Source organism: Populus alba, chromosome 7 (genome assembly GCF_005239225.2).
Source record: "Populus alba chromosome 7, ASM523922v2, whole genome shotgun sequence".
Lineage (NCBI taxonomy): Eukaryota > Viridiplantae > Streptophyta > Magnoliopsida > Malpighiales > Salicaceae > Populus > Populus alba.
Genome location: NC_133290.1, coordinates 5322181 through 5334749, shown reverse-complemented (window position 1 = coordinate 5334749; position 12569 = coordinate 5322181). Strand labels below are relative to the sequence as shown.

At 34.0% G+C, this 12569-nt stretch overlaps 1 protein-coding gene and 1 pseudogene across 1 annotated transcript; both read left to right on the top strand.

The window, feature by feature from the left end:
• Window positions 1–685: 685 nt before the first annotated feature.
• LOC118047759 (salicylic acid-binding protein 2) lies at window positions 686–1947 on the top strand. Its single transcript, XM_035057125.2, has 3 exons — window positions 686–1142; window positions 1254–1364; window positions 1467–1947. The coding sequence occupies exons 1-3, from the start codon at window positions 768–770 to the stop codon at window positions 1743–1745; spliced, it is 765 nt and encodes a 254-aa protein (XP_034913016.1). The 5' UTR covers window positions 686–767; the 3' UTR covers window positions 1746–1947.
• A 4718-nt stretch (window positions 1948–6665) lies between these two features.
• Window positions 6666–7683, top strand: LOC118047758 (salicylic acid-binding protein 2-like; annotated as a pseudogene).
• Window positions 7684–12569: the final 4886 nt, after the last annotated feature.

Here is a 12569-nt window from a genome sequence, read left to right as displayed (position 1 = left end):
TTATTGAAAAGTGAACCAATGAAAGATTTTTGTTTGAATTTTCAATCTTGAACTGATTTGTTGCGAAATATGTTCATTTTCCTGAGAATTTACAGAAGAAAAATAGAAGAAAGTTGCGTTTGTATTTGAGTTAACTTCTCCAAAGAATAAACTATCTTCTCCATATCTGTTGCGAAATATGGTCATATTATTTGAAGTTCTTCAACGAAGAAAGCATGGCTGCTTTCAATCATATCCAGTTGCTAGTGCTCGGACGTCTCTTACTTTTCATTAGTCCAATCTATGAAATAAGTAATTCAAAAGATAATTGGTACGGAAACGAAACAGATTTCCTGTAAATACATAAAATTGTTTGGAACGACTACTCATGTTCAAAGTAGGGTCATATTATTTTGAAGTTCTTCAACGACGGAAACATGGCTGCTTTTCATCTTGAATATATATATTTAATTGTTGAATTTCAAAATTATTTTATGCACTTCCTCCCCAATATTGCATGTTACTACCATCAAAAGATTGAACGCATGACTTGACTTGTCAAAGAAAATAATGCCTAGCAGTTCTTGATTAAAAAAAAATAAAAAAAATGTGACTTTTGACATTTCCCACTTTCAACTTTTCAACAGACGGTACTCTCTATAAATACCACCAAGCAACGACATTGCTAAGCACAATCAAGGCATTACAAAAAATATTACGTACTGTCAAGCGAAACCAAAAGCCTTTACTTTTTTTAGAGCACTATCATTCAGCAAAGAAAAAGAAAAATGGGAGATAGCAACAATCAAACAACGCATTTTGTTCTGATCCATGGTTCAGCTTCAGGAGCTTGGGCATGGTACAAGGTGAAGACAATGCTAGAGGCAGCTGGCCACTCTGTCACGGCCCTTGACATGAGTGCATCAGGGGTGAACACAAAAACACTGGAAGAAGTTGTTACTTTTGATCAGTATAATGAGCCCTTGATCGAGTTCATGGCCAACTTAGCTGAAAATGAAAAGGTTGTATTGGTGGCTCATAGTCTAGGCGGCTTAAACGTGGCTTTTGCTATGGAGAAGTTCCCAGAGAAGATTTCTCTAGCTGTTTTTGTTACAGCATTCTTGCCTGATACCGAGCACAGGCCATCGTATATGTTAGAGAAGGTACCGCAATTCATTTTATTTTGCATTTAATTGAAAACATGCAAATGTAAAGGCATTACCAATCATCTCTAACTTTCAATTAACCCAGATACATTGTGTTCTTTCTGTTAGTTTATTGAAAATAGCCCAGCCGTGGCAGACGGGTGGCAGAGTGTAGTGTCTTCAACGGCGGGATATGAGGCATTCATGAAGTCCACTGCTTTTAACCTTGCCTCCCCTGAGGTACGGCTGCTCATGAATCTGATTACAAATTGATTTTCGATCCTGGACTGATCTGTTTGACTGCAATAACTAGTGTAGTGATGATATTTTTCTTGTTTGCAGGATCTCAGTCTCCAGACGCTTCTAAAGAGATCAGGATCATTGTTTCTTGAAAGTCTGGCCAAGGCAAACAAGTTCACGAAGGAGAAATTTGGATCGGTTGTGCGAGATTATGTTGTCTGTACTCAAGATTTATTGGTGGTTCCGTCATTGCAGCGCTTCATGATTGAACACAACGAGGTTAAGGAAGTGATGGAGATTCCAGCAGATCATATGGCAATTGCTTCTAGGCCTAAAGAACTCTGTCGATGTCTTCTGGAGTTTGCACGCAAGCATGCATAGATTGTTCTAGGCTGCCTATATATATATATATAATAGGATGGCTGTTGAAATAAAATAAAGAAGAGATAGATGTTGGCCTCTTTTTTAGATTTCCTCTTAGGAATATTGTTTGAATTGTAAGCGCGCCGTTCGAATTCGTGCATTCATTATTTGTATTGTATTTTTTTCCAATTATGAATAATATTAAATAAGATTTGTTATACATGTGTGGCGCCGCGGCGAATATTTATGTCCCACTTTAAAATCTAAAATGTAATATTCTATATCTATTTGGCAAATTTTTTATTTATATTATATTCTTTGAATTTGAGTTATATTCTTCGAGAACGAAGAAATAGTTTGGTCAAACTCTTTTTTGGTTAAGGTCAATGCATTTCAATGATATTCAGTTATTATTACTCGGACATCACCAACTTGATATTAATTGGAAATCTTGTAAGATCCTCAACATGTTTAAAAAAAAAAAGGACTAAACATAACAAATAAACAAAACAGGATTTGTTAGCCCAACACAATACATATAAACAAGTGAAAAATAGATTAACTTACACTTGGATTATTAGATAACTTCTCCCATCGTCTATGCACAGAGGATGGGATTTTATTTTCTTTTAATTACTCTCCCTAGAGTTTTAGTTCATAGCCTGTTACGAGTAAGGTTGCCAATTCTATTCTGGATTTTTTCGTTGTTCTGTCATGATCAAATAATTTATTTTGTTTTTTTTATATTACTCAATTTTATGATATCCATTATATCTTTTAATCCGACCATTAGATCATACAAAATATTTATAAGGAGTCTCCTTATATATTGTTATATCTTAGGTTAAAATTTTAGTGTGATTGGAATTTAGAAATGCATTACGAGACTGCTGATGATATTTTTGTAATTTTGTTCAGAAATATCATTTTATTATGTTTTTTTTAGATTGAATTTTTTTTTAATTTTATCATTCAACAATAAGTTTATTAGTAATTAAATTTTCATAATTTATTTTGATTTATTTTGTGTAAAGTTATTATAATTTTATAATCCAGGTTAGAAATTGAATGATAGGTGTTTTGATTTGGTTTATTTGAGATTTTAAAACAGCAAATCAAAGCAAGGGTTTTTGTGTGCGTAGAGATTTTTAGATGTGTTCTAGAATAAAGAACAGATTTTTTTTATCAAAGAATTGAAGAACGAAGAATGGTCTATCACAAAAGAAGGTAAAAAAAACAAAACCTATATAGGTGAAGTGTCTCTCTCTGTACATTTGTTTATCAGTCTCTCACCCATTATGTATCGAAGTTGGGGGCTGGAAAAAAAAAAAAAAACAAAAGATAAAAGCAAAACAAATGCTCGTAATTTGACCTTAAAATGGCATATGTATATAGTTTATGTATTAAGGTATCATTCTTCTTTTCAGCACATATAATCCAGAAGAAAGAAAGTAAAACATGCATCCATACTGAAACTTGTATTCTTTAAGTGGTGGTTTGGCTTCACCAGCTTATCAGCCAAGTAAGAGCTGGCGATGGTCCCCAAATGAAAAAACAATTCAGTTGTCTGCACAAAAGCCAAGCTCACCTCATCCCCCACATTGACAATTGTTTTAATTTGCCAAAAACAATGAAATCTGTCAGACTAGATTTCTCTTTATCTCTATATAACATGTTAGGAACCTCTCTCTTCAAAACAAAAAAAAAATTCCTAGATCCCTTTTTATTTGAAAAAAAAGCATTGAATTCATTTATATAATTTTAGCATTTTAATTTAGCAAACACACATATATATTAAACATGAGATCCGGAATGTGTTGGGTGTTTTTTTTTCATTAGAATATAAAGGGCTAGTTGTTACAAAATATAAAGGGTGGGACAAAATTTGAAAAATCATAAACTGGAGGCCTTATCATGCAAACAAGTTTTTGGTTTAGAAGGAAAGTTACAAAAATTATAAAGGCATAGTTTTGAAACCCGACCCAGTCATTAACCCAGTCGACCCTCCGGGTCACGGGTCAGATGGGTTTGACCCCGGTAAACCCGGGTCAACCCAAAAAACCCTATATAAAAAAAACACATTACTAATTATAATACAACACTTACTTAACCAAATTTAAATTATAAACCAACAACATAAATTTAATTCAATATCCAAAACACAAACCAAATATAAATTATAAAATATTTAAAAACAAAACATGCAACCACATAAATTCTAAAATATTTTAAAACAAAACATCCAACAACATAAAATTCCAACAACATATAATTCTAAAATATTTAAAACAAAACATTCCAAACAACATAAATTCTAAATCAACAACCCATTCACTTATGTTGAATTAACACATTAAAGTTCTTCTGTGTCTATGGAAGAAAAATTTGGATTAAATGTTGATGGAATGGAGCCAATCTCGTCAACACTTAATAAATCATCAGCATGCTCCTTTGAAAACTTCATCGTCACAATCATCTTCAATATCATTAACATTTATGACATCTACATTTCAAACACAATTAAGAAATAAATATTATGTGTTAAATGGATTGAAATTTTAAATAATATTTATCACTAAATAATAAATCATTAATTACCATCAACTAAAAGTATTCTTGTATGGTCATAGTTGATAGAGCTTGGTGAAAACTCTCTACTTCTTTTGTTGTCAAGATTGATGGATCCTCTTTAACTACTCAATTTTTAATGTCGAAAATAGTCTCAACATTAATTGGATCATAATTTCGTCCTTTCCAATAATTCCTATATAATTTTGAAATTGAAGGTTGAGATGATTGGGCCGTTGAAGGATCACTACTTGGAGTACTGCCATCATGTGAAGACATTTTAAGGACTTGGCATAATTTATAAGATATCATGGAAAATTCTTTCAACCAGATTACTAATTACTACCATAATTAAAAAATATTTCGTCAATATGTCATCCAATTGCAGTAAAACTTAAAGGAGAAAAATAACCTAAAGAATTAATTATCAATAAGATTTTGTAACACATGCTCTCTTAATTTCGGCATCTCTGTCATTGTAGCTTTTGTGTAGCATTTGAAAATCACAAATAGGACAAAATAATATTTAAGGAATTCCTATGCCGATGGAATATGGATACACAAAAGCTACATATTCTAAGAGAGAAAAACATTACTGAAACATTACGGCCAACCCACAGGAATTCCTTAGAATATGGATACACAACTGCAGTTCAAGTGTTCTGTGTTCAACAAATGCAAGAATATTCACAACTACAAATTAAGTAGAATTAAACGAATAGGGACAACAAACAATTAACAACAATATTCAGTTATTCACAGCTACTTGCATAATATTCACAATATTTAAAGCTACAAATTGAGCAGAACTAAACGAACAGGGACAACAAAAAATTAACAACAATATTCAAAACAAAAATTAACAGGGACAACCAACAATTAACGAACAAAAATGTGACATTTCACAGCAATATTCACATGAATCACATCAATATTCAACAGAGATAAAAGAACAGAGAGGCCATTTGAAGTCGCAGGAAAAAAAAAAAGAATAGAGAGGCCGAGATACTTACTGTGGTGGGAAGAACTGACAGGTCAATCGATGGGTCAACAGAGGGAAGAACCGATGGATGATGGATCAACAGACTGAACAGAGGGAAGAACCGAAGCCACTGTTATACTCTCCTAGTCTCTTGTAAGTTCAACAGAAACAGAGGGAAGAAGATGAAACAGAGGATAACGAAAGGCGAAAGAAGAAAGAAACAAGTAAAAGTTCATCTAACCTCATGCTCAGAATTGAAACGGTGATCAAGGATTCAAGAGTCTTCTGCTGTTCTTCGCGACTGAGAGTGAAATGGGTTTAACAATTTTTAAATTAGGTCTTCTTCTCAAGTCTGCAATGGTATTTTGTTTCGTGATTTTCGTCCCTCTGGCCTCTACTCTTGTCGTTTTGGTCTTTTAATTGTTAAAGGCCAAAACGACGTCGTTTCGGGCATGAGGAAATAAAAAAAAAATAAACCCAGGTCTCAGCCAGGTCTGGCCGGGCCGGCTGGGTCCTGGGTCGACCGGGTCTGGCTGGGCCAATTCCCAACCTGTTTTTTGCTTGGACCCGGCCCGGCCACAAGCCCGGGTCGGCCGGGTCACGGGTCAACCCGTCGGGCCGGGCCTGGTCTTAAAACACTGTATAAAGGACTACTCATGTTCAAAGTAGGGTGAAAACAGGATACCCATTGTTATAAACATCTAATTAAATATTTCAAAAGTTAATGAACAATAAAAGTATTTTTCATCGTCATCACCTTCGGTCAAACTCTTTTTTTTGGCTGAAGGTAAACTTATGTGGTGATCATATCCAGTTATTAGTACTCGGACATCTCTTACTTTTCATTATTCCAATCTATGAAATACCTATTTTTTTACAGCACTAACTCAAAAGATAATTGTTGTACGGATCTGGTTACGAAAAACGAAATAGATTTCCTGTAAATATATAAATTGTTTGGAACGACTACTCATGTTCAAAGTAGGGCCGCATTAATTTGAAGTTCTTCCACGACGAAAAACATGGCGGCTTTTCATCTTGAGTATATGAGAATTTTCCTAACAATTTACAGAAGAAAAGTAGAGGAAAGAGTTGGGTTTGTATTTTGAAGGAGTTTTACTTCTCAAGGACAAGCTATCTTCTTGGTCATATTATTTGAAGTTCTTCAACGAAGAAAGCATGGCTGCTTTTCATCGTTGAATTTCATGTGACTTGACATTTCCCACTTTCAACTTTTCACTTTTCAACAGACAGTACTCTCTATATATACCACCAAGCAACGACATTACTAAGCACAAGCAAGGCATTCCGAAAATATTACATACTGTCAAGCAAAACCACAAGCTTTACTTTTTTTAGAGTACTATCAATCAGCCAAAAAAAGAAAAATGGGAGATAGCAACGATCAAAACAACGATTTCGTTTTGATCCATGGTTCAGCTTCAGGAGCTTGGGCATGGTACAAGGTGAAGACAATGCTAGAGGCAGCTGGCCACTCTGTCACGGCCCTTGACATGAGTGCATCAGGGGTGAACACAAAAACACTGGAAGAAGTTGTTACTTTTTGATCAGTATAATGAGCCCTTGATCGAGTTATGGCCAACTTAGCTGAAAATGAAAAGGTTGTATTGGTGGCTCATAGTCTAGGCGGCTTAAACGTGGCTTTTGCTATGGAGAAGTTCCCAGAGAAGATTTCTCTAGCTGTTTTTGTTACAGCATTCTTGCCTGATACCGAGCACAGGCCATCGTATATGTTAGAGAAGGTACCACAATTCATTTTATTTAAGGCAGTTTAATTGAAACATGCAAACGAAAAGGCATTACCAATCATCTCTAACTTTCAATTAAACCCTTATACATTTTTGTCTTTCTGTTAGTTTATTGAAAATAGCCCAGCCGTGGCAGACGGGTGGCAGAGTGTGGTGTCTTCAACGGCGGGATATGAGGCATTCATGAAGTCCACTGCTTTTTAACCTTGCCTCCCCTGAGGTACGGCTGATCATGAATCTGATTACAAATTGATTTTTCGATCCTGGACTGATCTGTTTGACTGCAATAACTAGTGTAGTGATGATATTTTTTCTTGTTTGCAGGATCTCAGTCTCCAGACGCTTCTAAAGAGATCAGGATCTTTGTTTCTTGAAAGTCTGGCCAAGGCAAACAAGTTCACGAAGGAGAAATTTGGATCGGTTGTGCGAGATTATGTTGTCTGCACTCAAGATTTATTGGTGGTTCCGTCATTGCAGCGCTTCATGATTGAACACAACGAGGTTAAGGAAGTGATGGAGATTCCAGCAGATCATATGGCAATTGCTTCTAGGCCTAAAGAACTCTGTCAATGTCTTCTGGAGTTTGCACGCAAGCATGCATAGATTGTTCTAGGCTGCCTATATATATATATATATATATATATATATATATATATATATATATATATATATATATAATAGGATGTCTGTTGAAATAAAATAAAAGAAGTGATAGATGTTGGCTTCATTTTTTAGATTTTCTCTTAGGAATATTCTTTGAATTGTAACCGCGCCTTTCGTGCCTTCATTATTTGTATTTATATTTACTGTATTCTTTTCCAATTATGAATAATAAATAAGGTTGATTTCTAGTCTGGCTTGATTTTTTATATTATGTTCTCTTCAGCTTGCTCCTATATGGCCTCTTCTTCATTCATAATACAAAATCTTCGTGCTAAATTTAATACACTACAAGATTTCACAGTTTTACCAACGGAAATATTCCGTCTATGTGTGATTAGGAGTTTGTCGGTAAATTATTTACCGACTACATTACCGACAGAATACGTCTGTCGGCTTTCCTTTCGTTGGTGATTCCACATTCCGTTGCTATATCGGTCGGAAAAACAAAAACAACATTTGCCGATGTTTTTAAAAACGGAACATGCATGCCAAAACAAAAAAGTTTTCCGCTTGAAATATACCGACGGAATAAAATCCTTTGGTGATATAGTGTATTACCGACGGCCATTACCCGTTGGTATATATGTCAATGACTGTTTGAAATACCGACCAAATATATCCGTCTATAAATTTGTCGGTACGTTTGGCAACTACTGTAAAAATGCTGACGGAGTAATTTCGTCGGTAACTCTATCGGTGAGTGTACGAAATACTGACCGAATGTATCCATCTGTAATTTCATCGGTGATGGTGGTAGTTACTGTCAAATGCCGACGGATGAAGTCTGTTGGTAAATCCCTTTGTTATTGTTTTTTTTTAATTTGTTTTTTAAAAATTATTTAGAATACATAATAGAAAATGATATAAATTAATGGTAATAAAAACCAAATATGCAAATACAATTTATATTAAGCATCAAAAACAAAAAATCAAAGTTAAATAATATTCATTACGAAATGAATGTGTTTCAAAAAAATATTAAACGAAATTTTAAAGGTAAATAATGTTTATTAAAAATTAATATGAAGGAGGAGGAGGAGGAGGAGGAGGTTGCTCGTCATACGACCAAAAAGGATTAGGCACACATGTTCCACCTTGTGCCATGTTCATGACCATTTCGCGAAGCTGTTCATAGGTTGCTCTTTGTTGTTCAAACTCCGCTTTTTGTTGTTCTTTGAGTTGTGTGTAGGCATCTAATAGGTGGTCGTACTTTTCGGTCAGCTGAGCCGTGTGTTGCTCCAAGCCCATGTACTCCTTAGATTGGGAGTTCGATATTGATTGGGAGCTCCCGACGGTTGAAGCACTACGAGCCGACCGCAAGTTGTTAGTCGTAGTGTTGGAGAGCCCGTAAACCCGATTTTTATCAGGTCTAGCTGATGATCCAACCTCCATCCACAAATCTAAATCGAATTTCGGTTGGGTCGTTGGATCATCCCCGTATCTCTCCCTCAACCGATTATTATAGGTCTCCTGAAAATAAAAAAAGTTATCATCATAAAGTTTTCAATAAACATAATAATAACTTACAAAATAAAATAGTTGAACAAACATACTACGAAATGTTGAGCATGGATGTCAACGAACTGTTGCGTCCTCTTTTGGCGGTCTTGACTACGCACATGCATCTCCACAAACAGCTCCATCGGGCTCGGCTCACGTCCAGGAGACGTAGCCTATGATGAAAAAAATTTATTAACAACAAATTAATTGAATGATATATTTCATTTAAATTAATCTTACCATCTGTTTCACATGTGCAACAAATGGAATGGAGCCGTTGGTGTGCGTTGTCACCGAGCCATGAATTGGCCGATTCCGATTGCCAGAATCGGACTATAAGCATCGTGTGAACCGCTCATACGTCACGTGCTGAAGATAGTGCGGCCATATATCTTCCAAGATTTATATCGGTTTGAAATCCCTCCAAACCGCAACATCGTTCCAGCCATGGAACCCCAAATCCCTCGCTATTTTATTTGCCCTTTTTGGGTTTCGTACAAAAAATCATGCAACCTACTTCATGAAAGAAAAAATTACATTTCAAAACGTAAATTTTTTTCTACAAAAAAAGTTGTATTGTTTTCGATGTTACCTAGTTGCCGTGTGATTTTCCCATACCCTCCTCACAATAGTGTAATGTTCACTGTCCCGGCAGAATCGATCCTGTGTATAAAAATTTACTTTTTTAAAAAAATAATAATTTATTTACAATTATATTAATAATTTATTAGAAATAAGCTGAAAATTATATATTAACACTAACCTCAAATCTGGAAAACCATGCAATGATTTACGGCATCCATTTAGGATGCTTAGATATCTGACTCCATTGAAACAATGGAATCTCCATTGACGATTTAAACACCGATGATATTACTCGGGCGGCCTTAATATTTGTGAACTTGAAAATAAATGAAATTAATGAAATAGTGATTACTTCATAAAATATGTTTTAATTTAAAAAAAAAAAACTAAAACCTTAACAAACTTACATTGAAAGGTCGTCATTCCACTGTGCCTCGTGCTTACGGGTAAATTGATTTCACTGCGAAGGCACGCCGCCTCTACGTTGTGAACCAGCGCTGGAAGAGGCAGCATCAGTTGACGGCGCAGGTGGTGTAGGTGCCTCTTCTTTAGATGCACCTAAGGAAATATCGTCATCCCTGCTAGACGAACTTGATGCGACCGGACGTGAACGACCAACTCTGGTTTTCATTCTGCGCATCTACCCAATTAAATGCAAATGTTAAAAAAAATTCGACAGCACCTCCCCTATACTGGATACTACCCAAATCCATAAACTTGCAAATATTAACAATAGCCACAACCAATTGACCCAATCTACACTAATTATTTCAACATATTCAATTACTAATCCTAAGGTAAATTCAACATTAACAATTACAATTCAAAACATTATTCAATAATTATGCCAATACAACAAAACAATAAATTCAAAATAAATGGAAACAATTAAACACAAATCATGCAATAATAGAGTAAAATTAATAATTATTCCAACATATTCAATTACTAATTCTAAGGTAAATTCAACATTAACAATACTAATTCAACAAATTATTCAATAATTATGCCAATACAACAATAAAATATATTGAATAAATTATAAGAATTATAAACTAACAATTAAAATCAATGGAAACAATTACACAAATCATGCAATAATATAGTAAAATTACTAATTATTCCAACATATTCAATTACTAATTTTAAGGTAAATTCAACATTAACAATTATAATTCAACAAATTAATCAATAATTATGTCAATACAAAAATAAACTATATTCAATAAATTAAAAAACAATTATAGACTAACAATTAAAATCAATGGAAATAATTAAACCCAAATCATGCAATAATAGAGTAAAATTACTAATTATTCCAACATATTCAATTACTAACTCTAAGGTAAATTCAACAATAACAACAAATATTCAACAAATTAACTAATAACAATTATGCCAATACAACAATAAAAAATATTCAATAAATTCAAAAAAAAAACTATTGACTTTAGGAAAGAAATATGCCTTAATAATGTGTTGAATTCAAAACTTTATCTACATTACAAAAAAATACACCAAAACAAAAAAACATAACAAGTATAAACATAACAAAAAATAAAATAGAAAAAAACACGTACCTTTTAATGTGATGAAGATTCACAACAAATCTTGCTAGAGATTCTAGGTGAAAGCCTTGAAGGATTGAGAGGGAAAAAATCAAAATTTTAAGGTGAAAAATAAAGGAGAAGAAAAAATGAACTGAAGGGGCGGTTGCTGGAACTTGTAGGTCAGTTTTACCGATGGAAAAAAATAATTTTTTTTAATTAAATCCCTCGGTAACGTGTCAAAAATCCGTTAGTAATTTTTGAATTTTGCACCAAAATTTTAGTTACCTTCCATATTTTTCGCTATCCATCGGTAATTCCGTGGGTAATCTGACATGGTCAGAGGTGCATTCAATGCACACCCTTTGAAATTTGCACATTCCGCCGGTATTGTTGTTGGTAAAATTTGCCCACCAACAAATTACAGACATAAATAATTATGTTGGTATGGACGTCGATGATTGTGGTATTCTGTTGTAATTATTTTTGAACTCTCTCTGATATGCCGATGGACATAAGTTCGTCGGTATGGATGTCAGTGATTGTGGCATTCTGTTGTAATTATTTTTTAACTCTCTATGAGATGTCAACGGACATATGTCTGTCGATATTGTCGTTGATGATTGTGGCATTTTATTGTAATTATTTTCCAACTCTCTGTGAGATGCCAATGGACTTTATTTCGTCGGTATGGACGTCGGTGATTGTTGCAATGTACAAGAAATGTTGTATTTGTATTTCCTATTTATCTTCTTGCGAAAACTTCAATGATAAACTGTTCATTGAACAAAACAATAGCAACAGTGCTTAAACAATAAATATATATTTCGTGTTACAAAATATATCATCCATAATGTAAATTACATGAAGAAAAGGGTTTTACACATGCGACTTGTTTACGTGTCATTGAATTTCTACAAATTGTATTGATGAATTTTGGATAATACCATTGAGGACTTAAAGTGATGTTTAGGGGATTCTTTGGAAGAATATGTATGTTGAGAATTGGTTATGTATTGTTGATGGTCTTGTGATAAAACTTTGAATGTGATTGAATTTTTATACATGTTCAAACTCAGTTAGGGATGAGTTATGAAAGGGAGTAAACTAACATAGACCATATGCTTAGTCAAGGGAAAGAGAAAAATCATAAACGACTCCATCATTGTTGCCGATTGTAAAACAGTAACGACGACATGGGTTGTGTTGATGATTTTTGGGTCGATAG

Bases quoted from the DNA above. Each gene is read 5' to 3' on its own strand.
- LOC118047759 (XM_035057125.2), top strand. From the start codon at position 768: ATGGGAGATAGCAACAATCAAACAACGCATTTTGTTCTGATCCATGGT. The intron at 1,143-1,253 runs GTACCGCAATTC...TCTTTCTGTTAG, and splicing joins CATCGTATATGTTAGAGAAG to TTTATTGAAAATAGCCCAGC. The intron at 1,365-1,466 runs GTACGGCTGCTC...TCTTGTTTGCAG, and splicing joins TTAACCTTGCCTCCCCTGAG to GATCTCAGTCTCCAGACGCT.